The sequence below is a fragment of the Glycine max genome, chromosome 2 (assembly GCF_000004515.6).
Source record: "Glycine max cultivar Williams 82 chromosome 2, Glycine_max_v4.0, whole genome shotgun sequence".
NCBI lineage: Eukaryota > Viridiplantae > Streptophyta > Magnoliopsida > Fabales > Fabaceae > Glycine > Glycine max.
In genome coordinates this window covers 2,050,034-2,068,854 of record NC_016089.4, presented here as the reverse complement: position 1 = coordinate 2,068,854, position 18,821 = coordinate 2,050,034, and the positions used below count along the sequence as shown (strand labels likewise).

Here is an 18,821-nt window from a genome sequence, read left to right as displayed (position 1 = left end):
TTATATAATATACTAAATCTCTTTAAAATTCTTGTAAAAAAAAAACATTTTTAACATTTTTACCTTAGATCCCAAAATGTCTATACACGATCATACATGCTCTTGCCAGACAACAACACCTTACACCAATATACATGTTTTTTTTAGGATTAACACACTTGATCTCTCTCTCTCTCTCTCTCTCTCTCTCTATATATATATATATATATATATATATATATATTAAAAATTAAAGCCATCGCTCAATTCCTGTGTTTATCAATCAGTTTCTGCAGCTCCTCCTTTTTGGCTCCCACCACCTTTTCCACTACTTTCCCTTTTTTAATTAGTATAAATGTTGGCATTGCTTGCACCTGGAAAGCCTGGGCCACCTCCTGTTTCCATTTATATGTACATTTGTATCAAATTAAAGTAAATTTTTCTGTTAAACAAAATGGGGCATATAGCTAAGATTTTAATTAGAATATGTAATTTTTATTATATATTATAATATTTTCCAATCATAAATTTTTATATATTGTAAAATATTAAAATTTTTAATAATTAATTTTAGAGTAATATATGTAAGAAAATGTATAATATTTTGGTATAAATTACATATATAAGTATCTTTTGATGAAGACAATTTTCTTGATCAGTCAAATTTTCAATGCATATCAAAACTTAAATTAAGATTATTTATTAAACTAAACAACACCAGATCAATTCTTATACCCTCAATCGTTAATATAATTTATAATTATTTGATAATATAAAAATCTACTCCATGTGCAGTATAAAATATGGGTGTATGAAAATTAAATTCTAAAACTAATTAAAAATAAAAGTATATATATTATCATTATGAAAGAAACCACGCGAATCTTACCATTAGCTCATCCACATCAATCTTAATGAACTCCACGTCTGTGTATTTTGCAGCAAAATTTTTGATAATTGGGTCCATGTATTTGCAAGGTCCACACCACGTAGCGGTGAAGTCGATAACCATCTTTAATGAATTAAAAAAAGACAATTAACTAATGGCCTCATGAAATTAAACCCAGAATTTCAGAAGCTGATAATGTTAATTATAGCTCATTTTATAATTTATATATCAAACTTACCAGCTTGTTTGTTTCTTTGGAGACATCAAAGTGAGCCTTCCATTTAGCAGTGGAATGGAAGGTGAGGATCAGGGATGATGAATGTGATGATTTTTCAACAAACTCAAAAGTGGAAAACTTGGCTCCCATAATGTTAATTGCTGCTATTCAATTCCTTTGGGGGGATCAAAAACCAATACTGATTTGAGGCTGTGTAGGAATTGTTATTGTGAGTGAATTTTGGGTGACGTAACATTTCGACCTTATATAGAGTAACAAGTATCGTGCATGATGGGGAATTAAATTATTAATTATTATCACATTAATTCTTAGTAAACGAGTCACCCCACAAAATAGCCAACCAGATTCTTGAATGCCTACAGCTGATTTTGGAACATAAAGTAAACGGTCTTGCAAGCTTCTTTTTTTTTTTTTTTTATCCGTGAAATGTTAGTGGTTAGTTTGCTAAAATATTAATAAAATAATTAATTAAATCCATAACATTTTATTTCTTGTTTTCCTTTTCATCACCAAATCAATTTTATAAATCAAAACTCTTCGCCTCTGAATTCATCCTAGTGGATTAGATAATTATCCATTTTATTCCTTTAAAGTGAATATCTAACTTCAAAAGAAGTCAAATGAAATTGATAAATAAAAATAAGGCTTAATTATTGTTTAGTCTCTAAATTTAGGAGGTGTTTTTTTTAGTCCTAGAAATTTAAAAATATTTTTTTTAGTTTATGAATTTTGACAAATTATTATTTTTAGTCTCTAACATAATAAATTAATATTTTGTGTCGATTTATAGTACTTTATCATATTTTTTAACATTTTGTGACAGTTTTAAAGTGCAAATTTAAAATAAATTAGCATTATGTTTTAATTTGAAAAATCAATCCATTTAATTTCTTTGTCATACTGGTTTCAACAATTTTTAAAATAAGTAAAAATTAATATTTGATATCAAAAGTAATTTTAAACAAGATTTAATTACAATTTAAATCTGAATTTGAGGTGTGCTTTTTTTAATCTCTAAAATTTAAGTCTAAAACAGTAATTAAGCCTAAAAACAATAACTGGGTGATAAATGAGTTAAACAATTTAAATTTATTAGTTTAAGTTTTATATTTTTTCCCTAACAAGTTAAATTTAAAGTTTGGTTCAACTTGTACACCTCTAATTTAATTTTCAGCCTTTGCCCACGAAATTTTTTTTTGTTAAGAATCAATTTTCCATTTTTAGTACCGGGTTGTTTTTCTGTTTATTATATCCCTTTCAGATGAAAGTGTTGATCTTCATAACAAACTCTACAAACTAAAACAGGTATTTATGATTCCCAGAAAATTGAGTTAATTAAGTAATTAACTAAAAAGAATTCCAGGTGACAGTAAAGAACGATAAGCACGCAAAAATCAAATCAGCATGAGCTGTTTGTTTAAATAAACAAGTTGAATAGCTTGTGAATGAATGGGCAAGAGCCGTCAATCCTCTTTTCAATTCCATTTCAGAGCAGTAGAGGTGAAAAAACAAGAAAAGAGAATAAATACATAGTACTATAGTAGTATTAAAAAAATAGTGCCTTAAAAAATCTAATAGGTATCCCATAGCTTAAGTGCGCGTATTTATTATAACTTTCAAATAAGCGTGAATTAAATGAAATAAATGTGTTGTCAAGTTTTTCTAATACCTACATTAAGATTTTATATTTTCTATCAAAGATGTAAAACTTATTTTAAAAAAATCTAAAATGTCTTATTATATGTTTTTTTTAAACTACATTTTTTATTTAAAATTTAATCAATATGCATTGCCAATGTAAAAAAATAATTAACTAAAATTATTGTTAATGTGACTTTTAAGATAATTAATTATTATAAAAATTGATAAAACTATTGTTAAAAACAGACGACTACACTATAGACGATTACACTATGCTAACTACACTAAAAAGTAATTTATAATTCTTGTCTTTTTTCATTGCATTCATTCTATTTATATGTGTTTACAAATGGCGATAATTATACACTAAGAATCAGTCAGTGTTCGAAGCAAAAGTAACAAATTCTACTGATATTATCTTGTAGGTGATTATAAGAAACTACAGGCAGAGTGAAGTAGTGGAGTAGTGGAAGACAGCACTACTCTGAAATGGAATTGAAATGATATTAATTATAAAGTTGATTTGCATTATTGGTGCTTCATCAACCTTGTTTCAAATATTTTTTTTATCTATGACCCTAGGTTTACTACAACCCAGAAAAAAAAATCTCTTAATATGTGTGTATTTGTTGTGTGGTAATGATTTTAGATTCTTGTCAAGCATATGGTAAAAGTAACATGTTATAATGTTAAGTGTAAATAACACTCACTATTTGATGAGTTGAGTGAAACGCTTGATTCCCTGGTGAGTGAGAGGAGGATGCGGATTGAATGTGATATGTATGTATGTGTGTGATAGAGTTAATATTCTTTGTTAACTTGACTTGCTATGAACTCATTAGGCTTAGTGCAACCATTTGTTAAATAAATAAAAGGTAACACCAAAAATAGTTGAACTGGGATAGAGAGATTCAGGCATAGAACACACTTTGACCCCGAGTTGTGATTAATTTTTGCTTAAGGACAAGTAAAATTTGAAGTTTGGAGTTGTGATAAATCTACAATAACATATATAGATTTATAGAGCTATCTAACATATTGTTATGCATTAATTTGATGATATAGTGTGGAAATATAACTCAAGTAATGAGTAATGATAGATAGTGTTACCACGAATGGTTATAGAGCTATCATTACCCACAACTACCACCACGAAAGTTTTGATTAATGCATCAATGTTTATTGAATCAGCGTTTTGGGTATATTTTCTGAGTCTTAACAAAATTTCTGCCAACAAATTTATTTTGATCGGATAGGTTGATCAGCATGCATCACTATCATGAAATGTTGTTTAACAAACACCAATATTTTGATCTGACTTAAAAGTTGGAAGGAATTGAAGATGCAGCCGAGTCATTTGAATGTCACAAACGGAGAAGATTGTTTACAAAAGTTAATTTTTTTATCGCAAGAAAAAGAAAATTATTTAAAAACAAAAAAAAAAAAAGTTCAGTCCGAGTCAATCAGTGACGAAGATCTGCGTGTAAAAAGGATTATATATATTTGTACTTTTGTTGGAGTTCTTTTGTTGTATCAAAGGACCTAATTCCAGTCATTAGTATGATAGTGATAATATTGAAGACAAGAAATCCTCACCTATTATCTTTTTTTTATGAAATTGGAGAAAATTTTCAAGATATTGATACGCCGCAGATACCAAATTCGGGTGAAACAAAAGTTAGGGGAAGATGTGACTTAGGTTGAATAGTTCGATCTATTCTTCAAAATTGTGATTAACCTTTTTTAAATTGAATCAGGCACAATTAAAAAAATCTTATGAATGAAAATTTAAAAATTAGAGCTTTTGATTATGCCAATCAGTTAGAAAAAAGAATACTTAAAAAAGAAAAACTCAGTAAAATTAGATCAAATGCTACTTTATTTATTTGACATTAGTTTATTTATTTTAATATCCACCTGAAAGTTAACTTAAAGGATACTTTGTAATAAAGCTTGTAAATATGCATAAGTTGATGTCATGTGCCCTTAGTGCAGTGAAAAGTTATGGCTCGAGGAGAAATAAAAACCAATCAGAGAATGCAACTGTAATATTTTTTCCAACGAGACACTGCTTTTGCAATTTGTGCCTTACGAAAGTATCTACCTTCCTAAACAAGGGGTGACAAAAGCGCCAACTGGTTGGCGGCTATTGCAGAAAGAGAAAACAAGAGCAACATTCCAGTCTCCAGAACATTAGATATTCGCATACAGTTTAGTTTCTTCATGTGAGATTTCGGACAAAGGTCCACACTAGCCACTGGACTACAAAATAGTGGAGGAGTCTAGACGTTTGAACTTTCAAGTGTCAAACAAAATTGTTCAAAACATGTTTTCATGCCAGGCGAATAAAAAATGGTTCACCACCAACTAGTGACAGTAATAACCACTATAAACAACTCATAACTTATCATGATTGCACCCCCACATCACCTGCGACGTGATTAACTTGACCACCAGCACCATGGTTGTTGTAATAGCCACCACCTCTGCCACCTCTTCCTCTGTTGTTATAATAGTTGTTCCTTGGATAATAATTTCCAGGTTGATCATAATATTGGTTGCGCCCATTTTGGTAGCCTCCTCTGCCACCACTTCGACCTCCACGACCATTTGAGTAACCCCTGCGACCACCTCCACCACGACCACCTCTATGGTTCTGATAACCCCTCCTGGGGTATGACTGCTGGTCCTTTGCCTCTACATCTCGTTCATTATACTCTAGATCCACTTGCTGGTTCGTCTGTTCATGTTGAACTGACACCACTTCACCTGCATTTTCTGCTTCTGCTTCTACTTCATCCTGCAGAAAAAATAATAAAACCTTTAGCATCTGATCAACTTCAATGTCAGTACAATATCTAGCCAAAATTATACAAACCTTCAGAAGCTCTCCCTCAGGATCAGAGGGATCTTCTTCAGATCCATGTCCTTGAATTGCAGTTCCTTCATCCTAATAAAAGCATATGGAACTTATAAGCTAATAGTATAAAGTATCCAAATTTATTTTGGCTTGATTCAAAGATGAAAAAAACAATATTCTTTACCAAAAGCGACAAGCAGTGAGAATTGAAGTGTATCTGTAGAATTCATATCACAGAACAAGTGAAGCACCATAGATATCTTACACCAAAGAAAAAGAAAGGAAAGAAAAAAAGACTACTTTAAAAAAATCCGGGATAATAGAAACAAATAATGTTTTACATTGCCACATTTTACACAGCTTAAAGAAAGTTATCACACTAGTTAGTGCTAGGTAATTGAATGTTACAGTATTTGCACGAACTTTGATTATGAAATATCGATATTGTGAAGTTGTCAAGGAGCCATAACTTTGGAATTGATCAAAAGCCAAGGTGAAAATATTGTCATCATTCCTAAGAATACTTGCAACAGAGAGACCATAACTTTGGAATTGATCTCCAAATAATGGCAAGACCTAGGTGTTGGGAACCTCCTTTAAAGTTTAAAGAATAAAATCTAGAGGTTGTTAGGCACGTGGAAAAGACTCAGTAGAAAGTTCATGCAGGATTTGGTGTGTTTATTCCATAAGATAGTTAGTTAAGGTGGTTACAACAGTGGTAAGGGAATTTAGGAGGACATAGAGTTTATGGCTGACTCAGAGATTAGAAACGCAAAACAGTATTGTACAACTAAAACAATCTGGTTTAGTGACCAGATTTTTCGGTCCAAACACTCAGCACATGAGGGTTCACTTAGAAGGGGAACAACTGTTACACAATAATTTTCCAATCCACAATTAATACAAATAACTGTCGGATAAACCACATATAACTGTTCAGCACAGATACAAAAAACTACTAGCCTATTTCTTATTTCTTCTACCATATACTACAAATTTCAAAGACATAGGCCTTCCACCAGTCTATCCAGTTTAAATAGGTAAAAAGTTTACAGCACTGGGCAGATCAGAATAATAATTTTGTTAACTGAGATTTCTTAGTTGTAATGTTGTTGCCCTTGTAAGGAAAGGAGTACTTTGTGTGCTCTCATCATAAATTCATGACTGAAACAGAGTTATTCTTCATTCTTCCAAAATATTTTAGGGTTCCCATCACCAAGAGCACCAGACTTATAGTTTATAACAATGATTGTTAATTATAAAAAATGTCAAGCTATACTTCACAGATATATCCGTATGTGTAAATAGAAAGAGGACAAAATGGGAGAAAAAACAATCAGTCGCCATAGCAACCATATGTGCTTCTAGAATGTTGTGCAAGTATTCAAAATAAAAACAATGACGACAAAACCTCGTTACACTATCGGGTGTCCACTACATAGATCAATCAACTTTCTTGTATGAGTGTTAGTCTGTTTATGAAAATTATAGGCATACATTTAATTTTGCGCACCACTATTACACTGGATCAGGATTCAATTCAAATAACAGTTCAACAGTAAATATAAATAGATATTTGCACACTTGTCACCAGAATAACAGTGATCTTAAAATTTTTGGCCTAATATGCATAGTACACGACACACTTGTTAGACCTTCGAAGATAAGGAAAACTTATTTCATAGTAGAAGTAGAACTTCAAAAGATAAGGAAAACTTATTTCCTAGTAAGTTACAAGTGTTTATCAGCCACCTATGTTGGCCAGGGGATGGAACACCAATACACCACTACACAGACAATGGAATGGAGAATTTCCCTCTCATGCCCTCTATCATCACTTTGGACACACCCAGGTAGCACTCCATCTGGTATTTGAGACAGCCACATACTTAAAAAGACAGACCATGTCACTGGTATATTATATCATTTCGCTAACCCCACAGAAACAGGAAATTTAACCATATAAACACTAACTCGCCACTTAGAATAGGGAAATGCAACAGTTGATAACTCGAAGCCTGAAACCAAGGACTTATCAGTAAAAAACATTTTGACTTCAATTGAAGAGAACAAGTACAACACACTATACAACGTCAACAATGACAATAATATTCTAGAAGACATGGTCAGGAGAGTTATCAATGCACTACCAATTCTCCCATAAACTATACTCTCTCCGGTCTCAAATATAAGCAACAAAAATTGCTTCTTTTTTTTTTGTCTCAAATATAAACAAATCCCAATTACCTATACCTTATTTAATGAAACTATCCACAAAATACCCTTCATTTAATAAGGCCAAAGACTTTTTTTTATGATTGATATCAAGTTCCAATGAAGGATAATTTAGGGAAAATGTTTATTTTTTAATTGGAAATGACACCATTTGATGAAATTAACTAATTTTCTTAATAACTGTGAAGTATGTCTTTTTTTGCTTATAATCAAGACCAGAGGGAGTATGACATTCCTTCTTATTTAAAGAAGATAGACAAGGCCTATTCTGACATAGAACTTGCATACACATCCTATAACCAAAGACTCAACTTTCAGAGATATAGATTTAATTTCTCAAAACATGTCGTGAAGAAGGGTCTCTTCATTTCAACCTAACAGAAAAAATAAATATAATCTAGAAAAATCACTCCAAAATGGTTGTTCCCAGCATATTGGAGAAAAATTATAAAAAAACATTGGAAATATTTAGACATGCCCACATGAAATACCATCTGTAAGAAACAGAACCTCTGCTTGTACATTCTTCTATATCAAGAATGGTTCTAAACATCATATATTTTATCATTGTTTGCACACATTAATAATAACAACAACAACAATAATAATATAATAATAATGGAAGACGTGTATGTGTAGAACACGTCTAGAAGCAGAACCTAGTGGGATAACTATGTACAACATGATGTTTTGTACATATTGCAGATTAACTGTGTAGAACAAAATATAACAATCTACTTGAAGACATGCATGTGTATTGTGTACAGGGTACTTTAGCTACTAAAAGGTTTCTCCTAACACTTCAAGTGCAGGGGATAACTCTATCTTGCACTTTGTGCATTAAGATTACACACAAGGTTGTCAAACTCCAGATTTTACATAAACTTGGTGCAGCTCTGTAAACTCAACTTTAAACTTGTAATAGTCAACTTCATATAAATAATATAATAAAACACTTATTTTAACTTATTATATTATGCTTTATTTAGTTTTCATCACTGTTATTATTTAATTTATTATATCACTGTTATATATTATGCTTTAAATAGTTTTTTTATTTTTTATAATGAGTTTAATGCCTATCCACTGACGGTGTAAAACACCGTCATCCAATCACATTTCATCATTTTACATAATTATTTTAAAAGTCAACAAACTTATCATACATGGTGAGTTGTAATTGGATGACTGCATAAAACTTTTTACATTGTCAGCGCATAATCTTTTTTCTCTTTTATAATACCCTTATATTTATTATTATTACTATTATTATTATTCTTTAGTTGATTATATATTATATGCTATGTTTTCATAAAAAAACAAAAAAATACCTGTTGGGCTCAAACAGAGGCCCAACAATACAAAACAGACAAGAGATAAAGAAAGAAACCCTGACTATGACCCGACCCATCAGGTGCTTTTAGCTAGCACTGCCACAAACAGACAAGAGAACACAGAGGAGTGGGAGGTCACAAAGGCTGTCCACAACAGCAAAGGTCACAGTGCCTTACCCACAACAAAGGTTGCAACGCCATAACCAGCAACGCTAAAGGTCACATAACCATGTCCCTAAATGCACTAAAAACAACCAAAACGACATGTGTTTTGGATTAAAAATTGACCCAACAAACTTGTTCAGCCTCAAGATTGCGAGTCTGCTACAAATACACACAAAAAGTAATTTGCCACCAAGTTAAACAAGACCGTGCCTGTAGACTCGTCAACTCATACGAGTTAATTAGTCTCCCGAGTTTGATAACCATGATTAAACAAATATATATTGCATAATTCTATATTTTTTATAACTCATGATTCATGATAGAAAACAAATTATTTATAGGTCTCATGCCCCTTTATAGCTTAAGCACAGTAGTACAGTATATTACAGATACCCTCCTCCTATAGCATTTCAGCTGTAGCCGAAGCAAATGAGTAACTTGCCAACTTCAATTAAGTCACTGGGACATGTAAATCTAGAGCATATTCTTAAGCACGACTTCATCAATACTACATTCATCCAGGTTGCATAACAAAGAAAGTATAATGAGGTTAACCATGCTTATTCATCTATATAAATTAATAAATACACTTCAAGTCCACTGCATAAAGCAGTAACACCGGAGAAGAAATATAATGATTTTCTTCAAAACTAAGAAACACAATGAGATTCTAATTTAATTTTTCCCTAACCCCATGTATCAGCAGAAGAATTACAACAAACAAATCAGCAAACATCCTTCTCACATCCCTCCCCTCTTACCTGTGCAACCATAAACAGAAATCACCTCTCAACAAAAGTTCTATCACTTCCCAACAACATTTTATCCAACCAAATAAAGTAATGTTGACATCTACGGTACTTCAGTCCCAAAGCAGTCCAAAAAATTTAAACTTCATTCCAACAAAGACATAACAGCATTCAAGCCATGAACTTAACTCAGCTGAATTCCCATTTTACCAATTCAAAACAAGCAACGCATTCCAAACACTAACTTTTCAAAAACAACCAATCCAACAAGCACTATAAATTATACCTTCTCCTGAGACTGAAAAACAGGCTGCTCCACTTCAACCGGAACCACAGACCCATGCACCGGCACATGGAAGGAAACGTAATTTCCCCCAGCAGCTGCCGCAGCAACTTCAACCGGAGCCTTCATCTCAGGTGTCGTAGTAAAGTACTCCGAAGACATAATCTTGTTCAACTTCTCCCTTAATGCAGCATCTACAGAAAAAAGAAACCAAAAACCAAAAAAAAACAAAAAAACACTCAATAAAAAGTTAACAAGTAAAAAAACAACTCAACACGAAAGAAAAAAAGAGCAATTCAACAGAACCATACAAGTAACATCAGCATCAGGCCCAATGGGCTGCTCCGACTTAGCAAGCCACAGCTTGGCGTGTTCCACGCAGCGGTGCAGCGCGTTCTTGTGCGAAAAGCTTGAATCCGCGGGCCGCGAAACGAGCAACCCTCTCAGTGCGGAGATCGAATCCAAGTCCTTCTCGCCAAGCAGATCGGTGGCATCGTCGGTGACGTAGTCGTAGGTCAAGCAGCAGCCACGCTCGTGCGTCCTGGTAAGCATCGTGGACGCAAAGTCACTCTTCACATCGAAAAGTGAACCAAAATAGAGCAAATTAAGCAGGTCCTCCACAACGACGTCGTTCCTCGAGTTCGAGTTCGGCTCAGTCGAGCCGGAGCTCTCAGCTAGGGTTTCGTTTTCGGTCTCGGTCTCGTGGCGAGGGTTTTGAGAAGACGTGCCGTTGATTTGGAGCTCTTCGGAGAGAGCGGTGGCGAGAGGTTGCCGGAGCTTATCGAGCTCATCGATGAGGGCGAGGACGGAGGGTTTGGAGCGTAGAACCTCTTCCTGCTCCTTGTTCAAGGGCTTGCCCAAGGTGACGGCCTCTTCCATGGCGAGGATGCGGTTCAGCTTCTTGCGGAGAGCGCGGAGGCGCTTGTTGATAAGGCTCATCACGGGACCGTCGTTGGCGGCGGCGACGTCATTGTTGCTTGCGGTGGCCGCCATTTGTAACCAAGCAGCTCCTTCTGTTGCTCCTTTAGTTAAATCGGGGGTTGTACGGTGGCGCCGCCCCGGAGAAGGGTCGTTTGCGGCGGAGAGAGAGAGAGTGGGGTTTGGATTGGTTCAGTGTGAACGATACGGCGGTGAGTGTGTGTGTGTGTGTGGAGAGTGTAGTTTGGGTTTGGGAGAGTTTATAATGAGAGTGTTCGGTTTGAGGTTTTGATTTTTGTGTGTTTAGAAAAATGGGGAGGAAACCGAGTGGGCCGAACTTGTCGGTTCTGTGGACAGCTTCGAATGGCTTCCTTCCTTGGACTTGTGGGATTTTTTGATCCAATTAGACATGGACACAGCATCGTTTGTGCCAGCTGGGTAGAATGGATCATCATCCTATGGATATCAAAGAGAACTAGGGTATTATTCACTTGCTAAAAATACAATTTCGATTATGTTATTTTAGTTAGTTTTTAATTTATTTTATTAATTAAAAAATTTGTTTAATAATTTAATAAATATTTTATTTTAATAATTTTTTAGTAATTTTTAATATTTTTTTAAATATTGTTTGAAGTAGTATTTTTTAAAATGCTAATTTTTAACTTTTAATTTAAAAAAAATCACTTTTATTCTTAATATATTTATTCATTTTTCCTATTAGCTTTTTAAAATAAATCATGATTTTATTATTTTCTATTATTTTATACTTTTCAATTACTTCAACAATTAATTTTACCAAATACTTATAATTTAATAAACTAATTTTTTAACTTTTAGCTACTAAATAGTTTCTCAGATTCTAACTAGTTTATCCAACATAGTTTTGATTTGATTTTCATTTAAGAAATTCAATTCAATTATTTGTGAAAATAAATTCTTGAATTTCTAAATTAATGAGATTCGAGGAGTGGCAATATTTTCTTTTTTTAATCTCAAAGTGGAAAAACTATAAACCAAGAAGCATTTTATTCAAGTAAAAGTGGACCTAGGATCAAATAGCTTAAGTAAGGTATTGAGTTTGAATTTTGAGAGAAAATATCTTACTAAAGATGATCACTTAAATTTTACCACAAAGATTAATTATTAATAAAATCGATAAATATTTCATAACAATCACATAAAAAAATGTAATTTCTTTTATATAATGGTGATAATGTGGTTTAAACCTAAAGTCTCATGCTAATTATAAAATTCTTTATCATTAGGTCAATCTTAGTTGATTAGAAAAATTATAATATATATTATATTGTATAAAATGAAAATATATATTTAGTAAACATGAAATTTTTATACTAAAGGAAAATTGACAACATTGATATAGGTTTCTTATCTCTCTAGTTCATATTTATGAAATATTGGAAAATTAATCCAAATTTTTAAATATTAATATAAGTGAACGAAGAATTAAGCACATAAAAAAAAAGAGTTAAGAGATGTATTTCAAGATGTAATGGAATATATCTAACTCTCGAGAAACTCCATTAGTCTAATAAAAAGATAAATGGAGAGGTGAAACAATAAAAGTCTATTAAATTACATTTATGAATGAAGTTATTCACCATCATTATAGAATGGGATCCTTGTGAAGAGAAAAAGTATCATTCAACTAAAGACTTATGCGATAATAGTGTTTTTTAAGTTTATCAAGAAAATTTATAATGGGGAGAGTTTTTTCAAGTTTATCTATAAAATTTGTTAGCTTATTTGAGATAGTGATTATTTGCTTACATGTTCCACTTGATGACGTAAGAAAAACATGTTGAACCACATTAAATTTGTTTCTCTTTCTATTTTATTGTTTATAGGAACTAATATACATATTATCATTTCTCGGGTTCTGTCATAGAATAAATATTAAAATTCTAAAGTAAATGTTTCTCAATATTATAAACACAATGGTCATTCAAAATATTGAGTTATATTTTCTCCATTACATTTTATAAAAATATTGGATAAATAGAAAAACAGTTCAAATAAGTAAAAGACCAGATAATGTAGTGAAGAGTCTCGCTCTCGCTCATGGGAAATTTCATACCTAGGTCGTATACAACATTTTAACACTTAGTTTGTAATTAGAAAAAAATGGCAATGCTGTTAATATTACTGAAGACTAATTGTAATAATATTATTTAACAAAAACTCATTATTACCAAACTTATTAATTTTATATTCAACAGATATTGATCTTGTTTGTTTTGATATTTTTAGAATTGTTTTTTAGTATAGGATGACACATATTGCTATTAGGGGCCTTAGATTTTCAATACAAAATGAAAATGTATTTCCATTTTGCCTCTTGTCAAAATACAAAATAGAAAAATGTTTCCATTTTATATTATGTAAACAGAAATACGTTTGTTTTTTATCTTGCCATAATACGAAACAAAAATGCATTTTCATTTCATACTGTGAACACACACCCCAATACAAAATGGAAATATTTTTTCATTTTGTGCAATAGAAAACAGAAATGCATTTTTGTGAGGGTATTTATGTTAAAATAAAAAATACTAAAGAAGGGGGTGCAATAGAAAAAAAGGTAGTGTCAATAACAAAGGTCTCCTAATAATAATGGAACCTAAATATCCAATACACAGTAGATCAATTGAGACAACCAAGGTGTTTGGGCTTAGTTTTTCATTTCATTTTGCACATGAGCTTGACCCAACCCATTGAAGAGTAAACTGGCCAGAATCTGCTGTAGTTGAAATTCTTTTAGCTATGTTAAATGATGAAATATATCCCACATTTTGAGGATGAAATATATCCCACATAAGAATCCTCAGCATAGTGGAGTAGCAAAGGAATTTGGCACAAATAGAGTCCCTCTCCTTTCCAAGACTGAGCCCCTCAAATCATATAATTTTATCAATATTAATTTGCACCATCATGATTCGTGAGCAATGATATCTCCTTTCCAACCTCTAACTCATGATGAAATAATGAGTTTTTTGTGCTAAAAAAAGTATGTGAAATGAACAATTAAATGCCAATCATAAAAGTTATTAACTAAATTTTCTTTTTTTATAGAAGTTAATTTTTATGCACAAGAAGTCTGTAATAACTAACAAAAAAATTTATTATTAATATGATTTTTACTATATTTATTATAAAATTTAATAAATTTATTATACTATAGTTTATGATTAAATGACAGTAAAAATAGCAATGCTTATAGTATTTACCAATTTTTTTATAGCATTGAAGATATCATATAATTGATTAGTAATAATAATTTTTGAAAATAATTTGATGTATCAATACCTTTTATACTTTTGGATGAAGTAATCATACCCAACAGCCCATGAATTGTACACCAAGAAAAACGTGAGTGAAATGTGTGAAAAGTGAAAAAAAAAAAAAAAAAGATTGACTCGAGATGTGTCGATTAATCATCATTTCGCCACTTGCAAATAAGTTCACTTATACTTCCTCCTAATTTACCACTTGACTACCCCGAAAAAGCAACATCCATTTCTTCACACCGACTACATATTGGACATGAATAAGAGACAAATTTGACTGATGTACATTAAAATCAGGGATCAAAATGGCCAATAGTTGTTAAAATCTAAGATTAAATATATAGTTCCTTTCCCTAAAAAAATGATAGTTCCTTCTTAAAAAAATATTAAATTAACATATTCTTAACAATAGCTAATTTTAAGTACTGGACCCATATGCTCCTCTTTTTTCATTCCTCTTCCTCCTCTTCTCTTACCATCATAACTGAAAGCTCTTTGTAGTCAAGTATAAGACCTGTCATTTGGAGAAATAGAAATGAGTTAAAGAAGCATAAATTATGTACCCAAAAAATAAAGCATAAATTGATTATGTGTAGTCAATATGACCGAGACTTAATTTATTTCCTCTAATTCATCCAAGGAGATCTAGGAAAGTTTCATTATTCTTACCCCCTTTTTTTTTCCTGCGGGTTAACCACTGTTGTTAATGGCTCTTTTTTTTTTTGTTACTTTGGTTAATTGTTCTTTGATGGTGTTAGGCCTGATAAGTAATTCAGGCCTGTTTGGCAAGAGCTTCTTTAGAAACACTTTCAAGAAAAAAAAATTGAAATTAACTTTTTTATTAATTAGCTAAAATTAATTTCTATTAGTTAATTTATAGAAATTCTTTCATATAATTTCTTTAAAAAATAAAATAATATCTACGAATTAGCTAATAGTTAACTAACTAATAGCTCATTTTAGTTTCAGTTGAAGGAAATAATTGAGAAAAAAAAGATAGTTCATTTTAGCTTATGTAGAAAATTTGTAATTATCATCAACTATGCGTCAAAATTACATGCATGTGTTCATATTTATGGAAAAAGATAGTTCATTTTAGTTTACGTAAAAAAAAAAGATAGTTGATTTTAGCTTCAAAAAAGTTATCATCACATAGCTGAATATTATACTGATTATATGCGTCAAAATTTAGTTTTTACCAAGAGAGAGTATTTTTTTTTTCTTTCAAAATTATCAAATATGGGTAGATTTTGAATAATTATTGTTCAGTGGTAAGTCATATATAAGAATACAATTTTGTAAGCAAAAGTCGTAAATATAGGTATGACTAGCTTCTTAATTTTATTTTGTTTTTAATTTTTGTAACAGAAGTTTCGAGGCAAAGTACAATTTCAGTCGACGATGAACTCACGACTTTTGAAACAAGTTCGTATTCCGATATTCACGACTTGCCCTTAAATAGGTAATTGTTTAAAATCTATCCCATTTGATAATTTTGAAAATAAAAAATTAACCCCTCTTACTAAAAAATTCATTCTCCTTTAATTACATGTTATAATTTTTAACCAAGTTACCAATCTTGCTTGCACAATGAAAAAAATCACTGGTTTATCTCTCCATCGAATCAAATTTAGTCAATACTAAAGTTTTAATCAATTCCAACCAATATCCTTTCTTGAAAATTAAGAACATAAATTCAATAGTCCAAACAAAAACTCAGAGAGATAAACTATTCATACCAAAAGAGTTATATCCCATCATAAGTTGTGAAGATCATCTTTCACAAACTCAATGATGTAGTCCCATGACGACATCAGCACATATCGCAACAAATTCTCTTTCATCCTATAGTGGTATCTCCAAACTTAGCTATTCAAGTAAATGCTGCTGCGGCTGCTTTTTTATTTTTATTTTTGTTGTCCAAGGTATCGATTGTTGATAGCCAAAAATTAATTCTTCAAAATACAAAAATTCATTCAAAAAGATGATTTCTTCTATCAAATATTCTTCTTTTTTTTATATACAAACTTGATGATTGAATATGTAACCAATATACTTAAAGCTAGGAAATAGTTACATATCAACTATACGTCTATACCACATATTTGTTGGAGTAGTAAGGTGATTTGGTGGTTAAGACATTAATATTTGTGGATTAAAAAAAAACATATATTTGGTTGGTGTGCAACAGTGCAAGCTTCTTTCTTTATGCGTCGTTGTTAGTGGAGTTCTGATATAAGTGATGAAAAGGCAGAAATTTTGGACACCTTTCCCACCATGTCTCCCACATTTAGAAACAGAAGTGCTCAAGTACACCACATCTATAACAATTATCACAAGGATGGCTGTGTTTGCGAGTCTTCAATTGCATGATCCATGGTTCTACATACAATATTCACCATCCCGTGAAGTGGACATATTCGTGAGGGAAAAGTAGGTATAATCTTCTTTCTAAGATTTGATCAGTGTGGGTTGACTAGCTGGCTCTTGCATGCCTAGCTCGTGTGTGGTTATATATATGTATCTTAATTTTGTTTGATCTCCTCGGATTCAAGAATAATAATATGATGTTCCTATCTAAAATGGAATGATTTGGTACGGATGATTGCAAAAGGGAAGTCACAAGCAATTTTCCTATGTCATCTTGGATTCCCACAATTACAAAATTGTTATCTTTTATTGCAAATATTTTAAAATTAAGTCATACAAATACAAATGATAATTGAAGATTTGTGTTAGCAAAAACTCTTACATATTCACTATGCATCTCTATTAAATTCTTTTCTTTTTTATACTAAGTAATTGCATGTTTACATATACATTATGAAGTATATATAAAAAAAATTGATCAATCAAAGATAAATATTAAAAAATTTATAATAACTTAATGCATTGTTCAATCAAATAAGCGTTTGAGTAGATATTGGTATCATTTTAAGCCCTTTCCTTTACAACTTTTGTGTGGTTCTAATAGGAAAGCAAACACCCATTAATAGAAAAAAAAATATTTGCTCGGATAAAAAAATAAAAGAATTTGTTACTTTTACTATAGAGTCTATCAATTTTCATTTTAAATTTAGTTATTACGATATTAGTGTAAAATATTGTTTACTAATCTTCACCCATGAGAATTTGATTAACCACTTATATAATGGGGTCTGTCTACCAACCACATTTATATTTCATCACATTGATATCTCTAACAACTCTTTAGTAGAATAATATAAAATTTAGCCTCTACGTACTTATTTTTCTAGACAGGTTTTAATTAAAATTATCCAAACAACATTATTCTTCTCAAATCAATTTTGTTGAATTTTATTTTTATCTTAAATGAATTTTACAAAATCAAGTTAATTCAAGATTAAATTTACAAATGCTAACCCAAAACACATTAATTAAGCTCTTCTATCTGTCTTTTTCAGATTTTTTTAGTTTCTCTACTATCACTTTCCATATTATTTTTATGTTGGCCCATTAAAATAATAATACATAATATTTAATGATGACATTTAATATTAAAAATTATATGACTTAAAAAAAAAAACAAAGTAACAACATAGAAACCAAATCCTTGTTCTCCCAATGTATTTTTTTTACAGAGTCATAGACAAGCACGTTCTTTTTCCCAAGTTTTTAATGTTGCGTTGTCGCTGGCTGGTCACCATAATTTACACACAGACAGCCGACAGCTGGTACATTGTATCCAGAACAGAAGTTGCCTGTTGCTGAAATAAATAATGTTTTAATTTTGTTAGCTTTGATATTGACCATTCAGGCCGAAAGCAAAAAAATGAGTGAAGGTGGCAAACGTGACCCTTTAGTGATGTTCGTACCATAACGTGGGTTGTGAAAATTGGTTAAAAGGATCTGAACTTTGAACAGTTCGATTTCCCCATCTGAATAATTGTTATCATCCTTTACCTTAACGTTCTCCTATTACCTTTATTCAAAGAAATTTGTTTTTGCAAATATTTATAACGAGTTCTAAAATTCTAAATATATTATTATAAGGGCAGGGACACTTACACATTTTTGGTTTGTGGAATGGCCGATCTACGAGGGAAGGGAAAGAAAATATCCCAATTTTATTCTTTCCTTGGGTTCTTATAGTATAAAAGAGGGAAGGAAAGATTAACAATATCGTGGTATCTACTGTTTATCTGTTCCTTTATCTTTTCAGAGAAAATGAAGGAAAACAGTTGTAAAGTACAAAATATTC

The 18,821-nt window shown here is 31.3% G+C and overlaps 2 protein-coding genes across 3 annotated transcripts; both read right to left on the bottom strand.

The window, feature by feature from the left end:
• Positions 1 to 242: 242 nt before the first annotated feature.
• On the bottom strand, positions 243 to 1,689 carry LOC100817994 (thioredoxin H2). Its single transcript, XM_003519080.4, has 3 exons — positions 1,107 to 1,689; positions 869 to 991; positions 243 to 374 (listed from the first exon to the last, which is right to left on the bottom strand). Exons 1-3 carry the CDS (start codon positions 1,233 to 1,235, stop codon positions 243 to 245), a joined length of 384 nt encoding a protein of 127 aa, XP_003519128.1. The 5' UTR covers positions 1,236 to 1,689.
• A 3,242-nt stretch (positions 1,690 to 4,931) lies between these two features.
• LOC100816406 (uncharacterized) lies at positions 4,932 to 11,669 on the bottom strand. Of its 2 annotated transcripts, XM_041010338.1 has the most exons (5): positions 10,685 to 11,582; positions 10,377 to 10,567; positions 5,792 to 5,824; positions 5,626 to 5,697; positions 4,932 to 5,547 (listed from the first exon to the last, which is right to left on the bottom strand). In XM_041010338.1, the coding sequence occupies exons 1-5, from the start codon at positions 11,364 to 11,366 to the stop codon at positions 5,155 to 5,157; spliced, it is 1,371 nt and encodes a 456-aa protein (XP_040866272.1). In that variant the 5' UTR covers positions 11,367 to 11,582; the 3' UTR covers positions 4,932 to 5,154. The 2 variants fall into 2 exon arrangements, with proteins under 2 accessions (XP_040866272.1, XP_003519125.1); XM_003519077.5 differs by lacking the exon at positions 5,792 to 5,824 and having other exon boundaries at positions 10,685 to 11,669.
• Between the last annotated feature and the right edge of the window lie 7,152 nt (positions 11,670 to 18,821).

Excerpts from the sequence above, each read along its gene's own strand:
- LOC100816406 (XM_041010338.1), bottom strand. The coding sequence starts at position 11,366 with ATGGCGGCCACCGCAAGCAACAATGACGTCGCCGCCGCCAACGACGGT. Across the intron at positions 10,568-10,684 it reads GCCTGATGCTGATGTTACTT|ATGCTGCATTAAGGGAGAAG; the intron begins GTATGGTTCTGT and ends TTTTTTCTGTAG. Across the intron at positions 5,825-10,376 it reads TTTTTCAGTCTCAGGAGAAG|ATACACTTCAATTCTCACTG; the intron begins GTATAATTTATA and ends TGAATTCTACAG.
- LOC100817994 (XM_003519080.4), bottom strand. The coding sequence starts at position 1,235 with ATGGGAGCCAAGTTTTCCACTTTTGAGTTTGTTGAAAAATCATCACAT. Across the intron at positions 992-1,106 it reads CCAAAGAAACAAACAAGCTG|ATGGTTATCGACTTCACCGC; the intron begins GTAAGTTTGATA and ends AATTCATTAAAG. Across the intron at positions 375-868 it reads TTGATGTGGATGAGCTAATG|GAGGTGGCCCAGGCTTTCCA; the intron begins GTAAGATTCGCG and ends AAATGGAAACAG.